The following is a 20,706-nucleotide window of genomic DNA, read 5'->3' on the forward strand; positions in this document are numbered from 1 at the left end:
GAAACACACATGAAAAACAAGATCTAAGGTGGAAACCCAATGCAGGACAAAAACCACCTACTGCTGTCTTCTTTTAATATAAGAAAAACCTGTTTACAATCTTGTACTGGTGCAGACTCATACCAGTACGCAGGCACCCACCTGCAGAAGGCTACAACCTTCTCTCGTTCTCCAACTTCTACTGGAAGGGAGCTACAACCCCCTAGCTCTTGTACTAGCCAATCTGTTTACTAGTACGTAGGCACCGGCCTACTGAAGGCTCCAACCTTCACTCGTTTTCCAGCTACTACTGGAAGGGAGCTCCAACCCCCTGGCTCTTGTACTGGCCGATATGTTTACCAGTACGTAGGCGCCGGCCTACAGAAGGTTACGACCTTCTCTCTTCCTCTAGGGACCACGTTTCATAAATTTTCATACTGGATACTCCTGGAACACGACACCATAATCTGAAGGCCACATTTCATCCAATTTTCATATTGGACCCATCAACAACATTGCAGCTCAAAATCAATCACCACTGCAATACAACCATTGCACTAACCAATCATTGAATACTCAATCATCAATCCCTGAATCACCCAACAACTGAATCATTGAAACCCTATCATCAAAACACAGTCACCAGAACACAGAGCAGAACCAGAACTCTACAACAACCACTAGAACCAATTGCAAATTCAGATATCATATTTCATAATGTATACGCTACTCTGATGAGCCGAACCAGCATGTATACGCGCTTTTACCAAATCGAACCCGCGTACAGATCTGCAAATACTAACTTAACAACTTCACAGCTATTTTAGAACTCTGTCATACCCAAATCATAACATTTGCAGAATAAAACATATGTCAGTATTCAGATCTAGATTATCCATGATCAAACCACATAATGATAATACATTCCAAGCCTTAAGATCCCAATCCATCGTCTATCATCATCCACATAGGTGCATCCTTAGTTTAGATCAAGCAAAGCATTACAAACCCATAACCTGCTTATTGGATTTCACACTTCATCAGATATTCAATCCTTGCACACACTTGGCCTAATGATCTTCTCCTCCTTTTATAGTTTTAGGCCTTTCTCAATACCATGGACCAAAACCACTGTTATGCTCTTAACCTGCAAAATGATACCCAAATACAGAATATGCGAAGAAAAGATACCCAGAACACAGAATAGCAATGATTTTATTATTCAGAGAGTAATGTTCACTTGCCTCTTCGAGGGGACAACCTCCAATAGAGCTGAGCTCGACTACAAAAATAAGACACAATGCTCCTCGCAGGGAGTCTCTATCCTTTATATATGACTCATACATGCAATACCACGGGCCAATACCGTGGGTTTTATTAATACCATCTATCTAATACTACGGCCCATTTGCAACTAACTGTGGTCCCGTCATTAATTGCGGGTTAACCACTTACAAATATTAATATGGGCTTTATTGACTCTCGACTATGACGTGATCCCATGACATAAATAAGGGGGTTAGGGTGGGACCCTAACATGCCCTCCCCCTTAAGACTAGCCTTGTCCTCAAGGCTGAAGCTGCGGAAACTGCTGAAGAATAGTGGCTGGTTCCCAAGTTGCATCTTCCGGAGAGGTGTCTTTCCATTTGACGAGGACTTCCTTAATCATGCGGCCGCGCAGGTGCTTGTCTCGTGTGTCTAGAACCTGTTCGGGTTGAAGCCAGATTGACCCTTCTTCATCCAATTCAGGTAGACTGGTTTGAACTCGGCAATTGTTCCCAATCACTTTCTTGAGGCACGATACATGGAAAACTGGATGGATTTTTGCCGTAGGTGGCAAAGCTAACTTGTAAGCCACTTCTCCAATGCGCTGAAGTACTTGGTATGGTCCGTAGAATTTTGGAGAGAGCTTTTGACAACCCTTGTCTTTGAGTGATGTTTGCTTATATGGTTGCAGCCGCAAAAAGACCTGATCCCCTTCTTGAAATTGGCGCTCTGAGCGATGCTGGTCGACCTGTTGATCCACTGCTTGTACTTTGGAGCACCCCTTGAGATAAGAAGTAGGGGAAGGCGGAAGTTGACCATATACTGCTTCATAGGGAGTCATTTTGGTGGTGGAATGATAGTTGGTGTTATACCACCATTCAGCCAGAGGTAACCACTGTACCCAAAGGTGTTGCTTTTATGAAGTGAAACACCTAAGGTAGGTTTCTAGACATTTGTTGACGGCTTCGGTTTGACCATCTGTTTGCGGATGATATGAAGTACTGAGTTTGAGTTGAGTGCCTTGTATTCTGAAGAGTTCCTGCCAAAAATTACTGGTGAAGATCGGGTCGCGGTCGGACACAATAGATGTGGGCATGCCATGCAATTTGAAGATCTGATCCATGAAAGATTGAGCAACCAAAGTTGGTGTAAACGAGTGGGGTTGGGCGCAGAAATGAGCATACTTCGACAGTCGGTCCACAACCACCATGATGATTGACTTGTTCCCTGACTTTGGAAGACCTGTAATGAAATCCATAGAAACCTCCGTCCAAATTGATGCCGGAATGGGCAATGGTTGTAATGTGCCTGGTGTGTTGACGATTTCCCCTTTGTGGCGTTGACAGACATCACATTCTGCTACGAAGGTAAGGATGTCCTTTTTCATGCCTGTCCAAAAAAATGATCTTCTGGTGCGAGCATACGTCTTCTGAAAGCCCGAATGTCCTGCAATGGGAGATGAGTGCAATTCTGCCAAAATGCGACTTTTGAGGGTGGATGTTGGTGAGATTATGACTCGTCCTTGTAGCGAAGAATATCATTTTGCCACGAGTAGCCCTTGGTGGAATTAGGATCTACCTGCAATTGAGAAATGAGTTGGGAGAGCCCGGGGTGTGAAAACCATTCCCTGTGAGCCTCTTCAATCCAGTTTGGAATGGGGAGGGAAATTGCGAGCAGAGTACTTTCCTCCTCAAATTGGCGAGATAATGCATCTGCTACACTATTGTCTTTCCCTTTCTTGTAAATGATCTCATAATCATATCCCAGCATTTTGGCTAACCATTTATTTTGTTGTGGGGAGGATAGGCGTTGCTCCAAAAAATATTTAAGACTGTGATGATCTGTGCGGATTTGGAAACGTCGCCCCAATAAGTAAGGTCGCCAGGTCTCGACTGCATGTAAGATGGCCATCATTTTCTTCTCGTAGGTAGATTGGCCCAGATTCCTCCCACTGAGTTGTTGGCTTGTGAAGGCCAACGGTTGCCCTTCCTGCATTAAGACCGCCCCATTACCTGTACCCGAAGCATCACATTCAATGACAAAGGATTTGGTGAAGTCAGGTAGTGCTAAGACTGGAGTGGAACACATGGCGTTTTTTAGAGCGGTAAATGCCTGTTGTGCTTCCTTGTTCCAGAAGAAGGAATTTTTCTTTAGGAGTTGAGTGAGGGGCTTCGCTATGCGGCCATAGTTGCGGACAAATTTACGATAATAGCCTGTGAGACCCAAAAATCCTCTCAAGCTCTTCAAGGTCTTAGGTTGAGGCCATTCTTGCATTGCCTGGATCTTTTTGGGGTCCACCTTGACACCTTCACGCCCCACAATACTCAACTTCTTCCATGCCAAACGAACACTTGGACATCTTGACAAATAATTTATGCTTGCGGAGCAGTTGCAAGAGTAGATCTACATGCTGAAGATGTGCAGCCCAAGTGCCACTATAGATGATGATGTCATCGAAGAAGGACAAATTTTTCTGAGATATGGTTTGAGAATGTGATTCATAAGGCTCTGAAAAGTAGAGGGGGCATTACAAAGACCAAATGGCATGACCAGGAACTCATAATGGCCTTCATGAGTTCTGAAAGCCGTCTTGGGAATGTCGACTTCCTTCATGCGAATTTGGTGGTAGCCTGAGCGAAGATCCAACTTAGTGAAGAATTGAGCCCCATTGAGTTCGTCCAGCAAATCGTCAACCACCGGGATGGGAAATTTATCTTTGACTGTCAACTTATTGAGGGCCCTGAAGTCGGGACACATCCGCCACTCCCCATCTTTCTTGAGCACCATGACCACTGGGGATGAATAAGGACTAATGCTGGGACGAATGACACCTGCTTCCAACAGTTCCTTGATGTTTTTTTCTATTTCATTCTTTTGGGTGAACGGATATCTGTATGGCCGCACATTTGGTGGTTGGGCCCCTGGAACCAAGGTGATGCTATGATCATGTTCCCCTCGCGAGGGTGGAAGCTCATGAGGCTTGTCAAAGACCGTCCGATGGTTATTTAAAATCTGTTGCATCTCATGATGAATTGGCAGAGACATGGTTTCAACTTTCGACTACCTGGATGGCATTAAATTGAGCTACTACTCCATGATGGCCCTTTTTTAACAATTTTTCCATCCTATGCAAGCTGATGATAGTGGGGGCTCCCTCCTGGAGTCCACGAAGGGTATGTGTGGAGTTGTTCTGCTTAAAACTCATATATAACTCCTGGAAATCCATTGTGATTGGCCCAAGAGTGCGGAGCCATTCAGCGCCGAGGACAATGTCGCAACCCCCCATGTGTATGGCAAACATGTGGGTTTTCAACTGATAATCCCCCATTTGAAGTTTGACATTTTCACAGCGGCCTTCACATTTCATTGTGCCCCCATCCGCAATTTGGACTTGGAAGTTAGAAACTGCTCGTACAAAACAATGCGCTGCTTCTGTGATTTTTTGATGGATGAAATTATGGGTACTTCCACTATCAATCAAGACTACTACTGGGCGATGTTTAAGAAAACCCCGAATTTTGAGAGTTTGAGGGGAAGAAATCCCTGCCAACGCATGCAGCGAAATAACTGGTTCGTCAGAGACATTCTCCTTTGGGTTGTCTTCTTCTAGCGCCTCATGTTCCTCAAGTGGTGGATCTTCCTCTGTTGAGCTGTAGTCAGTGGCATCTATTTGAAAAAATTTGGGCTCCTTGCATTTATGACCTGGGGAGTATTTTTCATCACAGTAGTAACATAGTCCTTACTTCCTTCTTTCGGCCATTTCCGCAGGTGACACCTTTTGGACCTTAAGTGTTTGAGTCGTGTTGTGAGCCTGTGGGGGACGACCTTTAGCGGGGAAATTTGGGCGACTGTATTAGGCTGCTAATGCACGTTCCACCTTACGAGCTACCTGGCAAGCCTCCGTCCACGTGGGAGGGTGGTGAAGTAGCACTTGAGCTTTGATGGCTTCTTTAAGACCACTGATAAAACATTCCGTGTAGAACTCATCTGTGAGACCCCTAGTGCGGAAGGCTAAGGCTTCAAAAGCGGTAATATATTCATCCACTATACTAGTCTGTTGGAGCTTAGTGAGACGACCCAAAAAAGAGTCTTCCTGTTCAAAGCGATCTCGAAGAGCTTTGGTAAATTGGGTCCAAGTCCTAAAAGGTCCATTGCAACGCTGATGCCATTCCCACCATTGCCACCGTTCATTATCCAAGTACATGCTCCCCAACATAAGCTTAGTCGCATCCTCTGGGATATGATTCAATTTGAAATACTGCTCCATTTGTGCTAGCCATGCGGACGGGTGAGAACCGTCAAATTTATGCACATCCAGCTTGGGAGGTTGCTGACTGGGTGGTGGATGGGTGTGCTAGACGTGAGGAGAGTGGCTAGACTCACCCTCATTGTATTCATGGCCATTATACGCCTCCTCGTGGGCTTGCTCCTTGTCCTTCGGGAGTAATTGCTGTATCTGGAGACTTAGTCCGCGAATCTCAGTTTGGATGGAGTTCACAGTTTCTTCAAGTTTGTCCATCCTTTCATTGGCCATCGCTTGAGCTCTAGTTTCTACCATACACCAACCTGATGAAAAATTGGGACCGCCTAAAAAATTTTTACTAATAAATTGAATGGTACCACCTCGCTCAGCTCGTCGTCCTGATTCTGATGGGCTAGATCACCAATAAGCGCCCCGGAAGATCTCAGACTCCTCCTTGATCAATACTGCAGTCGCCAAATCCTCAAAATGTCAATGCTGCCAAAAGTCCTGCGAAAAGTATACCCCGGTATAGGAACCCTTCACAACAACTCCAATCTGGTGGGTCTGAGAGATCTGAATGGCGGAACAACTGCTGCGGCGAATCTGATGGATCTGCGGGATTGATGTCTGCTGCTGCTGCACCTCTTTGCACACGCGGATTGGGAATAGATGATGTGTGATCCCCCGATAGAAAAGGAAACTATGGTCGTGAGGAGTGTCAGGTGCTAGAGATCGCAATATACATAAGGATCTGGCAGTAGTACTCGGCCCAATGTTTCAGGGCTCTAACTAAGGAGGATCGACCGTACCCTTAGCCGTACAACTCGACTTCCCTATCGTACGGGTGAGTAATCTCTCCGAGTGCTGTTCTCGGTGTACTGTAGCCACAAGACGGCCGACGGTTTATCTATGGCGAGGTTTCAAGGGAGCCTAGGGGGCTTCCGATATACCCAGAGGGTACGTGGAAGACAGTCCGTGCGCGGTTCTGTCTAATGCGCTACTACTCGAAGGGGTACCCACAGGGGTTACAAGGGAGTCCAACAGACGTGACCACCTCTTGTATTTCCTGCGTGCATGCCTCCCCAAATCCGCAGGTTTATGAGCTCAACGACAGATCCCGTGGTTTAAAGACGCCGGAACACGTCTCTAGCCAAAATTTTTTTTTGCTAAGAATTGGAGATCCCACCGGCCCTGGAAGATACCACTTGTTATGCTCTTAACCTGCAAAATGATACCCAAATACAGAATATGCGAAGAAAAGATACCCAGAACACAGAATAGCAATGATTTTATTATTCAGAGAGTAATGTTCACTTGCCTCTTCGAGGGGGCAACCTCCAATAGAGTCGAGCTCGACTACAAAAATAAGACACAATGCTCCTCGCAGGGAGTCTCTATCCTTTATATATGACTCATACATGCAATACCACGGGCCAATACCGTGGGTTTTATTAATACCATCTATCTAATACTACGGCCCATTTGCAACTAACTGTGGTCCCATCATTAATTGCGGGTTAACCACTTACAAATATTAATATGGGCTTTATTGACTCTTGACTATGACGTGATCCCATGACATAAATAAGGGGGTTAGGGTGGGACCCTAACAACCACTTAGAACCAATACCTTGGACCAAATACCTAGGGTCCATACCTCGGACCAGATACCTTGGACCAATAACATGGATCAAAATACCATGGACCAAATACTTCAGACCAAAAATTTAGTTTTCCAAGGTATACGCGCTTTTCCTTCTGTGAAAGTGCATGTGTACGTATACGCGGCTTGTATATAGTGAACCTGCGTGTATACGCAACTTGGTCAATGGTGAACCTGCGTATACCTCTCTTTCTTCATTCTGTGAAGACTGATCTGTAATTCTTTGTTGTTTACCTGCTATATTGTGATCTTTCATCTGAGTGAGTTGCCTTCTGAACTGATTCCTTGAAGCTGCCCTGCATTTCATCACATCTGTAAACACTACTGTCATGCATTCTGTCACATCTGATATCTCTTCTGTAGATTCATCTAGTTACCATATACAAGTGAGTTGTTCTGCTACAAGTGGGTTTCCATCAAGTACAACACATACATCATAATGCCAACAATCTCTCCTTTGGACTTGATGGCAACAACCACACCAAGTCACTCTCCCCCTTTGACATCAAGGGCAAAGGGTCATGCTTCCCCTGAGTGCATGCTGAATTATCTGATATGCTGAAGTGTGCTGATTGAGCTCAAATGATCGAGTCCATGCTCCCCCTGAGCATAAGCAAAGTCTGCAAAAAGATGTTCTAAAAGAAGAACATGACTCTATTACAAATGACCTTTCTATTACCAATGACTCATACATACATCCATCTCCCAACCAAGTGGGGATATACCAAATTTGACTCATCCACCCAACCAAGTGGGGATATATCAATTGTTTATACATGTCAAAAACAAGAAACATTACATCATCCATCCCATGCATAGTGGGGTTACAAATTACATCATATGACTCATGGGTCTTTAAAAGATATACATGACATTTTTAACAAAGACCAAAGACCTAAACAAGACCATGATAGTCATTAGCAACTATCATACACCATATATGATCTGCACCATAAGCATCTGTCAGCAACATCAGCAACTTGTATATGTCCATCATCAGGTCAATGTAAATATAATTAGCCTGTGAAAAAGTATGCTGCATATAGATATCAACTCATCCTCTAGATCTCATCAAGATCATCTTGCTTCGTTTCCTTAGTAGAAACTTGAAAGAGCCTTATCATAACCTTCCATGAATCAACTAGGCATATGTTATATCTCCAAGTAGTAACAGAAAATCATTCACATCACACCATAACATCATCATCAAGAACTGAATGATCTTTCCACAAGATCCCTCAATATATCAACCATGTATCATCCACAATCACCCATAAATCTGATCTGAATAACAACTATGTAACCCCAAGTAGTACAAATATCATCATAGCACAACATAACCACAACATAGCAAGATGTGTCATTTAAAAACTTTAGCCGCATAAGCATCATCACTATTGATAAGAATCATTAGGTACCAAAGACTTCTAAACTTAATGCCAACAATGATTTATTAGAAGCATAGCATGTTCTCCCCCTGACACTATTCGCCCTGTTCACTGTCAGATCTGATCATGCATATATCAGTAAGAGGTATCAAGGCATTATCATCAATCAGATATACATCAAGTTAACTTGTGAGGATCAAAAATACTTCTAAACAACATCTTATCAGTACCAACACATTTCCAAACATCATCAGCAAATTGTAACCATCATCAAACATAGCAGATAATTGACTGGACCATATCAGACCCCTTTTCCTGAGTCTGTCCCACTGCTTTTCCTCAAACCAACATATACGTGACTGTGTAGCTCCGAACTCGTGTATATACGCGACTTGTCGTAACTTGCGTATACGATTTAGAACACTGAAGTTTCACACTTTCAGCTCCCTCTTAGTCTGTCATGTCTGTATACTCTGCTATGCCACATCTTTCTGACTGTACTTCGTTCTTCTTCCATATCTTCGAGTGTGATGATGTTTTCTCCTTTTGGTATGGTGCTCGTTCTTTGTTCTTGCATTCCTTTGCTATATGTCCAAACTTGTTACATGCATAACATCATACATGTTTCATATTCCTTCTGTAGCAGTCATTGGCTTTGTGACCAAACATACTGCAAGAAAAACAATATCCCTTAAAGTACCTAGAACGGGATGATCTTTTTGTGCGACGGTTTTGAACCTTTCTACTTTTGCATCTCGCTGCAACATGTCCAAGATTATGATATACATAACACTCAACATTATTCATCTGAGAAAATAACCGACTATCACTTCCATAGTTAGGAGTAAAAGATTTTCTTGGAGGATTTCTTTCCTTGGTTGTTGATGGGGTTGACCTCTTATCTCCTTGTTGAGCATTTTAGGTTTTGCATTAGAGTTCCTTGCCTCACCCTGTGAGCTAGATTCACCTTCAACATATTCATAAAAACCAAGACCAGTTTTGATAGCAGGAGATCTTTGACTACTGAGAATATCATCCAAAATATTAGTACTGTCTTGAAATCGTAATAGTTTATCTTTCTCTTCTAATTTACTTTTTAAGATATTTACCTCAACCTGATGTTGTTCTTCCTTTTCCAAATGTTGCTTCTTCAAGATTTCTTCAGCCTTTCTTCCTTCTTCCACTTGTTGCCTTAATTTGAAAATCTCATTTTTCTTGTTCTTTATCTGCTTGAGGTAGTTCTTCATTCTGCTTATTTTTTAATGATATCACTTCATCCTGCAGTATTTGACGTACTTTGAAGGCACACTCTAGCTGAGTTTTTAATCTGGTAACTTCTTTGAGGGCACACTCCCTTTTGTTAAATAGATCTTGTTGATCTATGATTTTATCTGATGCTTCATTTGCTTGTTCATCTTCAATCTGAGGTGATTCAGAATCTGAATACTTGCTTCCACCTAATGGCCAATTGTCTCTCCTGCTGTCGTTGTTCCTTTGAGTTGTCTTCTTCTTCTGAGGTGCTTTCTTCTTTAGCTTCTTTCCCATTGTTCTACAGATCTCCTTCAAGCGATCAAGCTTCTACCAAAGGACTTGCTCTGATACCAATTGTTGGAAATAACACTGAGAGGGGGGGGGAGGGAGTGAATCAGTATTAGCAAGTCAATAACTTTTCATTTCCATAATCAGATTTATATACGCTACTTCAGTTAAGGGAACTCGCGTGTACACGCAACTGTGTTTAAGGCAACTAGCGTATATCCAACAAACTTATGATTCAGTTAATTCATCATATGTTGATCTTTAATCAGTGCATTAGAACTTCATTAACCATATAAACAGTAACCAGGTGCAGTAAAAACATAACAGACCATCACACATAAGAAACACACATGAACACCAAGATTTAAGGTGGAAACCCAATGTGGGACAAAAACCACCTGCTGCTGTCTTCTTTTAATATAAGAAAAACCTGTTTACAATCTTGTACTGGTGTAGACTCATACCAGTACGCAGGCACCCACTTGCAGAAGGCTACAACCTTCTCTCATTCTCCAGCTTCTATTGGAAGGGAGCTACAACCCCCTAGCTCTTGTACTAGCTAATCTGTTTACTAGTACGTAGGCGCTGGCCTACTGAAGGCTCCAACCTTCACTCGTTTTCTAGCTACTACTGGAAGGGAGCTCCAACCCCTGGCTCTTGTACTGGCTGATATGTTTACCAGTACGTAGGCTATGACCTTCTCTCTTCCTCTAGGGACCACGTTTTATAAATTTTCATAATGGAACACAAAACCATAATATGAAGGCCACGTTTCATCCAATTTTCATACTGGACCCATCAACAACATTGAAGCTCAAAATCAATCACCACTGCAATACAACCATTGCATTGACCAATCATTGAATACTCAATCATCAATCCCTGAATCACCCAACAACTGAATCACTGAAGCCCTGTCATCAAAACACAGTCACTAGAACACAAAGTAGAACCCAGAACTCTGTGGCAACCACTAGAACCAACTGCAAATTCAGATATCATATTTCATAATGTGTACGCTACTTTGATGAGCCGAACCACCGTGTATACGCGCTTTTACCAAATCGAACCTGCGTACAGATCTGCAAACACTAACTTAACAACTTCACAGCTATTTCAGAATTCAGTCATACCCAGATCATAACATTTGCAGAATAAAACATACGTCAGTATTCAGATATAGATTATCCATGATCAAACCACATAATGATAATACATTCCAAGCCTTAAGATCCCGATCCGTCATCTATCATCATCCACATAGGTGCATCCTTAGTTCAGATCAAGCAAAGCATTACAAACCCATAACGTGCATATTGGATCTCACACTTCATCAGATATTCAATCCTTGCACACACTTGGCCTAATGATCATTTCCTCCTTTTATAGTTTTAGGCCTTTCTTAATACCATGGACAAAAACCACTTAGGATCAATACCTTGGACCAAATACCTAGGGTCAATACCTCAGACCAGATACCTTGGACCAATACCATGGATCAAGATACCATGGACCAAATACTTCGGACCAAAAATTTATTTTTCCAAGGTATACGCGCTTTTCCTTCTGTGAAAGTGCATACGTACATATACGCGGCTTGTATACAGTGAACTTGCGTGTATATGCAGCTTGGTCAATGGTGAACCTGCGTATACCTCTCTTTCTTCATTCTGTGAAGATTGATCTGTAATTCTTTGCTGTTTACCTGCTATACTGTGATCTTTCATCTGAGTGAGTTGCCTTCTGAACTGATTCCTTGAAGCTGCCCTGCATTTCATCACATCTGTAAACACTACTGTCATGCATTCTGTCACATCTGATATCTCTTCTGTAGATTCATCTAGTTACCATATACAAGTGAGTTGTTCTGCTACAAGTGGGTTGCCATCAAGTACAACACATACATCATAATGCCAACATATATTAGTTGCAAAGACATTTTAAGATATAAAAACTGTAAATTTAATGATTAAGTACATATATAACCTTTGAATATGAAAAACATAAGATGAGTGTAGGAATGTGTGCAATTGGGAAAAAGTATAAGAATAGATAGGCCTTTAGGGTTAAAACAGGGGTTAAGGTGGTGTGTTTGGGATAGGATAGTGACCAAAAAGTAGGACAATTCTAGCCACCAACAGGGGGACAAGGGGTAGCCATGTCGAAGACCACGTTCTGCATGAAAAAACGGGGAGGAAGATCCATTTATAAGAACACTGTAGGACACTTTGGTAATGCAGTATATGATCCAGTTGATGAAATACAGGGGGAAACCCAAATGAGTTAGGAGCCTTCTTAAGTATAGCCAATGGTACGATCAAAGGCCTTTGCAAGATCAATCTTGAGGATCATGCCTTTTAACTTCTTAATCTTGATGGAATCTAATACCTCTTGTCCAGTGCCTATAACATCATGAATTTGGCGGTGGTTGAGAAATGCAAATTGTTCACGGGAGATATGAGTAGATAAGATGTATTTGAGATGGTTGGCGATCATCTTGGCGATGATTTTGTAGATGCAGTTGCAGAGTGAGATGGGTCGAAAGCCATTGAAAGTCTCAGGGGAATCAGATTTAGGGATGAGAGCAATGAAGGTTGAATTGAAAGCCTCATGCAATCAACCACTGGTCCTACAATCTTCATTAATTTGTAGCAGATTATTCCCAAGTAAATCAAAGAAAGCCAAGTGAAATTCGACCGACCAACCATCAGGACCAGGGCTCTTGTCTTTTTTAAACCATTTTAAGGTGCTCTCCAACTCTCCCATAGATGCCGACTTTTTGAGATCCTCAACAGCCTCCTAGTCAACAAATCGAGGAAAGAGACCAACTAACATGATAATCTCAACCAATGTAGCTTCCTGTGAGGACTTGTAAAATTGACAGGAATGCGAGGTGCTGAGCAATGCAAGTTGATTGAAGAAGTGGACTCTTTGACCTTCTTCATTGGTCATCCGCTAGATGGTGTTGTCACTCAGCGTCCATTTGCAAATTGGTGGTAAAAATTTGTGTTCTCATCTCCCTCTTTAAGCCAGATGTCATGGCTCCTGCGTCGCTAAGTTTCCTCTCTGTCTTTTAGAATCCTATTCCTTTCGGTCTCCAGTCCAATAAGGTGGGTTTTGGCATTTGCAGATGTATATCCCAACCCATTAGCATCTTCTAGGTTGATGAGCCGACCTCAATATTGTGAAGTTTAAGATCAACCATCTTTCTCTTGTTATGGGCCTAGTCAATGGTTAATTGCTTAGGTCTAAGAAGGTTGTTGGAGAAGCCTTCCGAGATAGATCGACCAGAGTCAGGGGGTGAACCTTCCAAAAGTCTGAGACTAGTCAGAGTCCTTTAACTAGGTAGCATTGAATTTAAAGGGAGCTTTAGGTTTGTGAGCTTGACCAACAATCTCAAGATAAATGGGGGAATGATATGATAAGCCTCCTGATCCAACCCTTTGCTTGTAGTTGTGAAGGGCCCCAATAAGTGGTTCCTTGATGAGAAAACGATCCAGCCTTCTAGCCAGCATGGCCACTGCAATCCTTCGGTTCCTCCAGGTAGGTTGTGGCCGAGCCATGGGGATGTCGATAAGCCGGTGAGAATCCAAAAGGGCCTCCAAAGTATCAGATAAAGGATCAATCTGAGCATTGTGCCCTCAAGATTCAACATGTCCAATGGAAAAATTGAGATCACCACCCATAATGATATTGTCAGCTTGTAAAAGGGATGAATTGAGGAGTTGTTCCCAGAATGCAACTCGATTGTGGCAAGGGCCATACAAGTTAATCAGTCTAAGCTCCATCCCTAATTCAGATGAGAATATATCAGCACCAATACATCCATTCCCACCCCAGAAATTTAATAGCCTTACAGTTCTAGGATTAAAACCAAAGGCAATGCCTCCTGATCACCCTCGAACATCTAGGGCATGAAATTGCCATCCAGGAACAAGTGATTCCAACACAGGTATAACCATATCAATAAGACCGAGGGTTTCTTGTAGAAATAGGACATCCACCCATTTAGATTCCATAAGTCTCCTGAAGGCTAGTTTTTTGGCAGGGCTAGCCAACCCACGACAATTAAGGGATAACCACTTCATGGGGGAGACAATGATAGGGTGCTTTGTGCTCTAAGAACCCAGTCAATTGAGAGTTGTCGACCTTCAGCTACGTCAATACCAACTTGATGGATTTCTTTGGAGATGGTTTGGAGGGCTTGGAAGGAGGGATGATACCAATGCCACAGATTTCCATGGTGGAAGATTTGTCCAGGGAGCAAAGATTGTAGGAGTGAGATGGGCGCGAAGAGTCGGATACATCCGACAAAGGGACAGTCTGGGGGGGGTTCTAGAAAGGAGGTGTATTGGAAAAAATAGGAGGGGGAAGAACCAGGGGACATGATAGAGGAGGCAATGCAGATGCAAATGATGCCATGTAATGAGAAACAGAGGATGACAAAAAAGATTCAAAAAGAGAAAGAGATGAATCAAAAGAACAAGAGGCAAGGTTACCCAATGAGAGCGCTGCACAGGAGCCGTTAGATCCTCTGGTTGCTCAACCATTGCATAGAGCCAGTCTGATCCGGCTTTTGGCCATTAATCCTTTGTTAACCTTGTTGTTGTCGGAAGTGAAGCGCTACGCTACACAAGTTGGAGTTTTTCCATTTTCGCCAATTGGCCCTTGGCCATAAAAGAAAAAATATTTAAAACAAAGAATAAAAATAAATATTAGAAAAAAAATAGGAAAAAAATTATATAAAAAAAGAAAAAAAAGAATTATAAAAAAAGAGAGGCTTAAAAACAAATTAAAAAAAGAAGAAGAAGAAGAAGGAAGAAGATAAAAAAGAAAAATAATATATTAAAAAAAATTATATAAAAAGGAAAAAAAGTCAAATAGAAATTAAAAAAAAGTTATAGATAAAAAAGGATTAAAAAAAAAAATATATAGAAAAAAATAATTAAAAAAACTTACTGTGGCTCCCCGTTGCTGTAGCCACGACTACCGTCGGGCCTCATTGCGGCCATAATAGACTCATCCGACGACAAGCACAACAAGCACCGACCTTCATTTTGGCCCCCAACACCCAGCTGTGGCGATTTTCGCCATCATCGATCCAGCACCAACGACGCCTCGCTGACAACCTTCATCCGAAATTGCTTCTAGTGCAACTACCTAGCCGCTTGACCAGTCTACTCATTATTGCTGAAATGCAATTCCATCGGTGCAAACCCACGCCACCACTGCTGTTACAAACGACCCTTGCGACCTCGTTCCTCAGCCACCACTCCAACCATTGCTGGTTACCCGCACAATCGACATTACTGCCGCCACACATACAACAACATTTGCCACTCTCGCCACACTTGCCGGTATACTTCATCATTGAACGCCTTCTCCACTGCCACCCGATTCTTGCTGCAAATCCTCATTTCTCTCCCGCAATCATCAATATCTCGTTGAGCATCAGACCTTGACCGTCATGCTTCCGTAAGCACTATTTCTGTCACCCATTATTTGTTAATCCATCGATAATTAAATTAAATCAATTTAATCTAATTGATGGTTATAAAGTTTAGTTATATAGTTGATTGATTAATATTATAAATATTAGTTATTATATATAAAAGTGTAGGTTACCATTTAATTTAAAAAAAGGGGCAGTTAAAAAGTTTTTTTTTTTTTTTTTTTTCAAAATTCAACTCAAAAAGTTCAAATTTGAAGAATATTTCTATTAATAGTAAAGTTAATCTAGAAAAAGAAAAGATGGAGTCAAGTTTGGAAATAAAGGAAGGAAGATTTATGGAAATTTGACATAATTATGCTTCAATGTTATTTAGAATTAAAGGGTCTATTATAGGAAAAGATTTTACTATTGCTATCTCGCTGGTCGAAAATAAAAATGATATGAAACCTAAAATTTCAAAACAATTAGTGATTCCCGAGTCAAATATAATTGAAAAATTAAACTGTTATGATAGCAAAAAATATGACAACCAATTTACAATTAAACATTGGAGATTATACATTCATATCACAGTACTCATATCAACCCCTATGGAGTGATCGATGTGACATTATTTTAGGTTAACCTTGGATGGAAAAGAATTTTTTGACATTTTCATACAAAATAAAAAAATAACACTGCAAGATGTTACATTGAAGCTAAATAGAAACACCAGAAGACATACAAGATATATCAAAAGTAATTTTTCAACAAGGTAAAAAAGCACTACAAAATATGCAAAGTGAAACTCACGAAATCACTGCTGATAGAAATGAAGAAGTCTCTTGACTTAAAGGCCACAGTGAAAAATTACTAACACAAATTAAGAAGCTTAAGAAGGACAAGAAGTCGTTAAAAGAGAGGTTAGAACACCGTATTGAAGTCTCCAGTCGAAGATAAATCAGTTGAAGGAAAAACACACTCACATGTTGCAGTTTAGATGGTGAAAATTCCAAGTGAAGATTTTGTACCCAACTCAACAACTTCAGTACCCGAAGAAAATAAAAAAATTGCCACACCCCTGATAAGGGAAAGTCAAACCAAAAGAATTCCTTAGCGACATCCAAATCACGAGAGTAGACAACTCAATCAAGCTGCGTATTTGTATCATTCAAAAAAAGAAACAACAACAACAAAGTGATGTTTCGAAGAATACTCAATTTTTGCACAATTCAGTCTGGTGATAACAATTCATTACAAATTTCCAGTAATTGAAAGATTCCATAGAAAATTAATCTAGGATGGTCAGATCCATTCTTAGTCCGACAATTTTGCTAATCACTCAGAGGATCATATCGTCTTGTATCAACAAAGATGAAAGTACTGAGACGAGAAGATATTCGAAACGGGAAAAGAGATCAAGCCCTTTCATTAGTAAGCTTTGAAGACCAATCTTTTATGAATATAATTTATAAGAAAATAATAAAAAATAATGTAAACAATAATAATGATAATTAAGGATTAATTAGCTAGTGACAAGCCTAAATCCATCTTAACTCCGAATGTATCAAGTGCCGAGAGGGATCAAATCTCTCAAGGTGCAAATCTCTTTTCTGAGTGCAAAACTTGAAGAAAGGTTTGCACCTCGAGAAATTTGATCCCTCTAGGAGCTTGATAGATCCGGAGTTAAGATGGATCTAGGCTGGTTTAATTATTAATTTTATTTTTTTGGTTTAATTTTTATTTTTATATAATTTCACCGAGTCAATGTTTTAATTAATAATTTTACTTTTTATTTTTATATAATTTGACCGGGTCAAAATGTTTAGATAACATAATATAATTAGACATTACAACAACTCTTCCATACTGGGATGGAGAGTGTCTCTTGGCCAAAAAATGTAATAAAATTAAATTAAAAAAAATTATTTATAAAATATTTTGATTGTGAAATGAGAGATGGATTTTGGGCATGTGGTATTGATGGACCATGGTATGGTATGGTTAATAATATCCATGGTAAAGTGGGGTGAGTATCCATGGTTAAAAGTCTTGTTAATTGTAAGTATTATTTTGATTGTGAAATGAGGGATGGATTTAGGGCACATGATATTGATGAGCCATTGTATTGGCCCATGGTATGGTATGGTTAATAATATCCACGGTAAAGTGGTGGTGAATATCCATGGTTAAAAATCTTGTTATATTGTAAGTATTAAGTTTTTTTGTGCTTATTAATGAAATTTAAATATGGTTACAAAATTATTATTTTAATTTATATGGTGAAATGGATCTTAATTTATAGCTACTATTTATATCTTATATATTTTCATGTGATAGAGGTGTAGATATATCTCAAAAGTAATTATAATATTTTTCTTTTAAATTTAATAAAAAAATGTTATAAAATTAAATTCAAATAAAATATTTATAAAATATTTTGAGTGTGAAATGAGAGATGGTTTTTGGGCATGTTGTATTGATGAGCCATGGTATTGGCCCATGGTATTGTAACAAATCCTATTTACAAGTTAATAATATCTATGGCAAAGTGGACGTGAATATCCACTGTTAAACATATTGTTATATTGTAAGTTTATGTGCTTATTAATTAAATTTAAATATGGTTACATAATCATTATTCTATTTTATAAGGTAAAATGGATCTTAACTTATTGTTGCTACTTATATATTTTAATGTAATATGTATATTATGATTTTTTTTAATCTAAAAAGTTATTCATAATTTTATTAATAAAAACAAAATTACAATGTAACAAATTTGAATTTTATTATTTTTATTACTTTTAACTTTTTATAGACACTACAACATCTCCCTTGGGCTCTATATTAATTTTAACTGACATGTAAATGTTTACCAATTTATGTATTATAAATTGGACATATTAATATAAATTCAACATATTAAGCCAACATGTAAAAATGTTTACAAACTTTCTTACATTACATCTACACATTACCCCTATACTGGGCTGTAGAGCGCCTCTCGGTGCAATTATTTAATGAAAAGACATGTCTCTAAAGACATGGCCATTTATAAGAGGGTACCTGCTTGGGTATATATACATGACTCTCAGTTGTAATCAAACCATTTCATCAATTCTTTGATATAATATTCAATATACAATTACTTGTCCTACGATGGATGTTTTTGTTTTCAAAGTATTCTGAAGATTAATCTTGCGTATATGAACTTTGTTCGTTACACACAGAAAGAGATTAGTAACTGAAACAAACTTCTCTACTTTAACTTTACTTCAGATTGTGTTTTAGATCTTTTCACATTTCTATGGGCTTTGTTGCACTTTCACTTTTGCCTTTGAAGTGATATTATTCTATTTTTTCAGAAGCAACTGCATCTTGAACTTTAATTTTGAGTCACTGAAACTCACATATAATCATGGCTTCTTGTGCTTAATGCTATTTACCATCTTGATACAACACAGTTCATAGTAAAAAGTACTGGCTTCTTCTGCTAACTGCTTAATTTTGTTTTGTTTGTAGCCAAACGCTGAGACAGATGATAATGTCACTGCACTAATATCAGCAGTAGCTGCCGGTTCTCTTGAGAGTGTGGAACTTTTGGTGAAGGTATAACTGTCCTCTAATGTGGAGTTCATTTCCTTTTATTCATAGATATAGCTAGCGATATACATTCTAAATGTTGTGATTTATAAATGGATTTGATTTTTGAAATCTAAAAGTGTTTTTTAAAATTTAAAAAATATTATAATATTTTTTGTACTTGACTTATCATTGCCGTATCCGGATTCTTGATTTAAAGAAGATTAGCGAATCCAGATCTGTATCCGTATCCTTATCTGAATCCTGGTAACTTAGCCTTTTCATTAAATACCATGACCTTTTGAGACTTGCACTTTCATTTTTACTAATTATACTTGTATTTTTAATGTGACAACCAAACCTGGTTCACTAAATAAATGACCAAAGTAATTGCAATAAAAAGAAATCTATTTAGGATAATATATATATAAAATAAAATGTATGAGAAAATGATATGGTGAGAAATACAAATGAAGGCCTCATATATATACTTAGGCAGGATTGCCCTTTCATTGATAATCATGTCTTTTGAGACATGTCTTTTCATTATTTCTAATTATACATATTAATTATTATTTATTTATTGATATTGATATTTTTATATCTATTACAACCATTGGTCTAACAAAGCTCTAGGTCAATATGGTGTTAGGTTGGACCAGATCTGTATAGTGGATCATTTGTATAGTATAAAGACACCTCCATATTAGCATCCAAAATGTGGCATCAATGCCCCGTCACTGGTTTCTGTTTTGTGATCCTTGCAGAAAACCTATTTCAATGCCTGCAGAAACTCTCCATTATGGTTTTGGTTCCCTTATACAAAACCAAAGTCCAAATCCAGCTCTAAACCTCATCCCAAACAACCAAAACCAGGCTAAAAGAAAGTTCTGCAGTAGATGCCAATGGCATGGCTCAATAACCTCCAGATAGATCTGCTTCAATTAGTCTCCCGGATATAGCTCAAAAGGCTGCTGGATGCCAGATTTTCAGAGGGATCCATTTCAATATTTGCAGAAATATCCATTGCATATATATACAGGGGTCCATTTTGATATCCACAGAAATATGTCTGTGTCAATACCTGCAGAAATATATCTGTTTCATACATATACAGGGATGTGTTTCAGAAATGTATCCATTCCATACATTTATAGGGATCCATTTGAATACCCGAGGAAATAAGGTAGCTGTGTCAATATAGCATCCAAAACCATGTTCCTGCCACCTTTCAATGTCACGTCACCACTTTGTGACGACTGCAGGAAACCTATTTCAATGCCCATGGAAACCCTCCAGTGCCTTCCTAGCTCCGCTATCACTATTATTATTGTACCAAAATATTAGAATAAAATATGATGAAACGTGTGTGTAAGTGCTGCTAGGGTGGTAAATTCCATTTTAAAAGACTTGTTAACAACTTGACCAAATTCAAGTGGGTGAGTGTTGCTGAACACTTGGATTGGTCTGAATGTGGAACCCTAAAGCACATCTTGAGCATATAGCACTTCCCTGGTGACTGAGGCATGAACTTTATGGTTCGGAAACATAGATCTGATGCATCTGGATTGATGAGTTATTACAACTATCTGTTGATCTATTGATGTCCAAA

General features: G+C 39.6%; 1 protein-coding gene across 3 annotated transcripts in view; it reads left to right on the forward strand.

Annotated features, from left to right (window-relative positions):
- Positions 1 to 20,706, forward strand: part of TPR10 (ankyrin repeat family protein) — a 424,227-nt gene that overhangs the window by 130,245 nt on the left and 273,276 nt on the right. For all 3 annotated transcript variants that reach the window (XM_089410812.1, XM_089410813.1, XM_089410814.1), the window contains exon 6: positions 19,035 to 19,121. In XM_089410812.1, the coding sequence (XP_089266938.1) occupies positions 19,035 to 19,121 (87 nt within the window). The remainder of the gene's footprint in view (positions 1 to 19,034; positions 19,122 to 20,706) is intronic.

The sequence above is a fragment of the Pinus tabuliformis genome, chromosome 3_1 (assembly GCF_031772625.1).
Source record: "Pinus tabuliformis cultivar Carrire ecotype Pingquan chromosome 3_1, CPIR1, whole genome shotgun sequence".
NCBI classification, from domain to species: Eukaryota; Viridiplantae; Streptophyta; class Pinopsida; order Pinales; family Pinaceae; genus Pinus; species Pinus tabuliformis.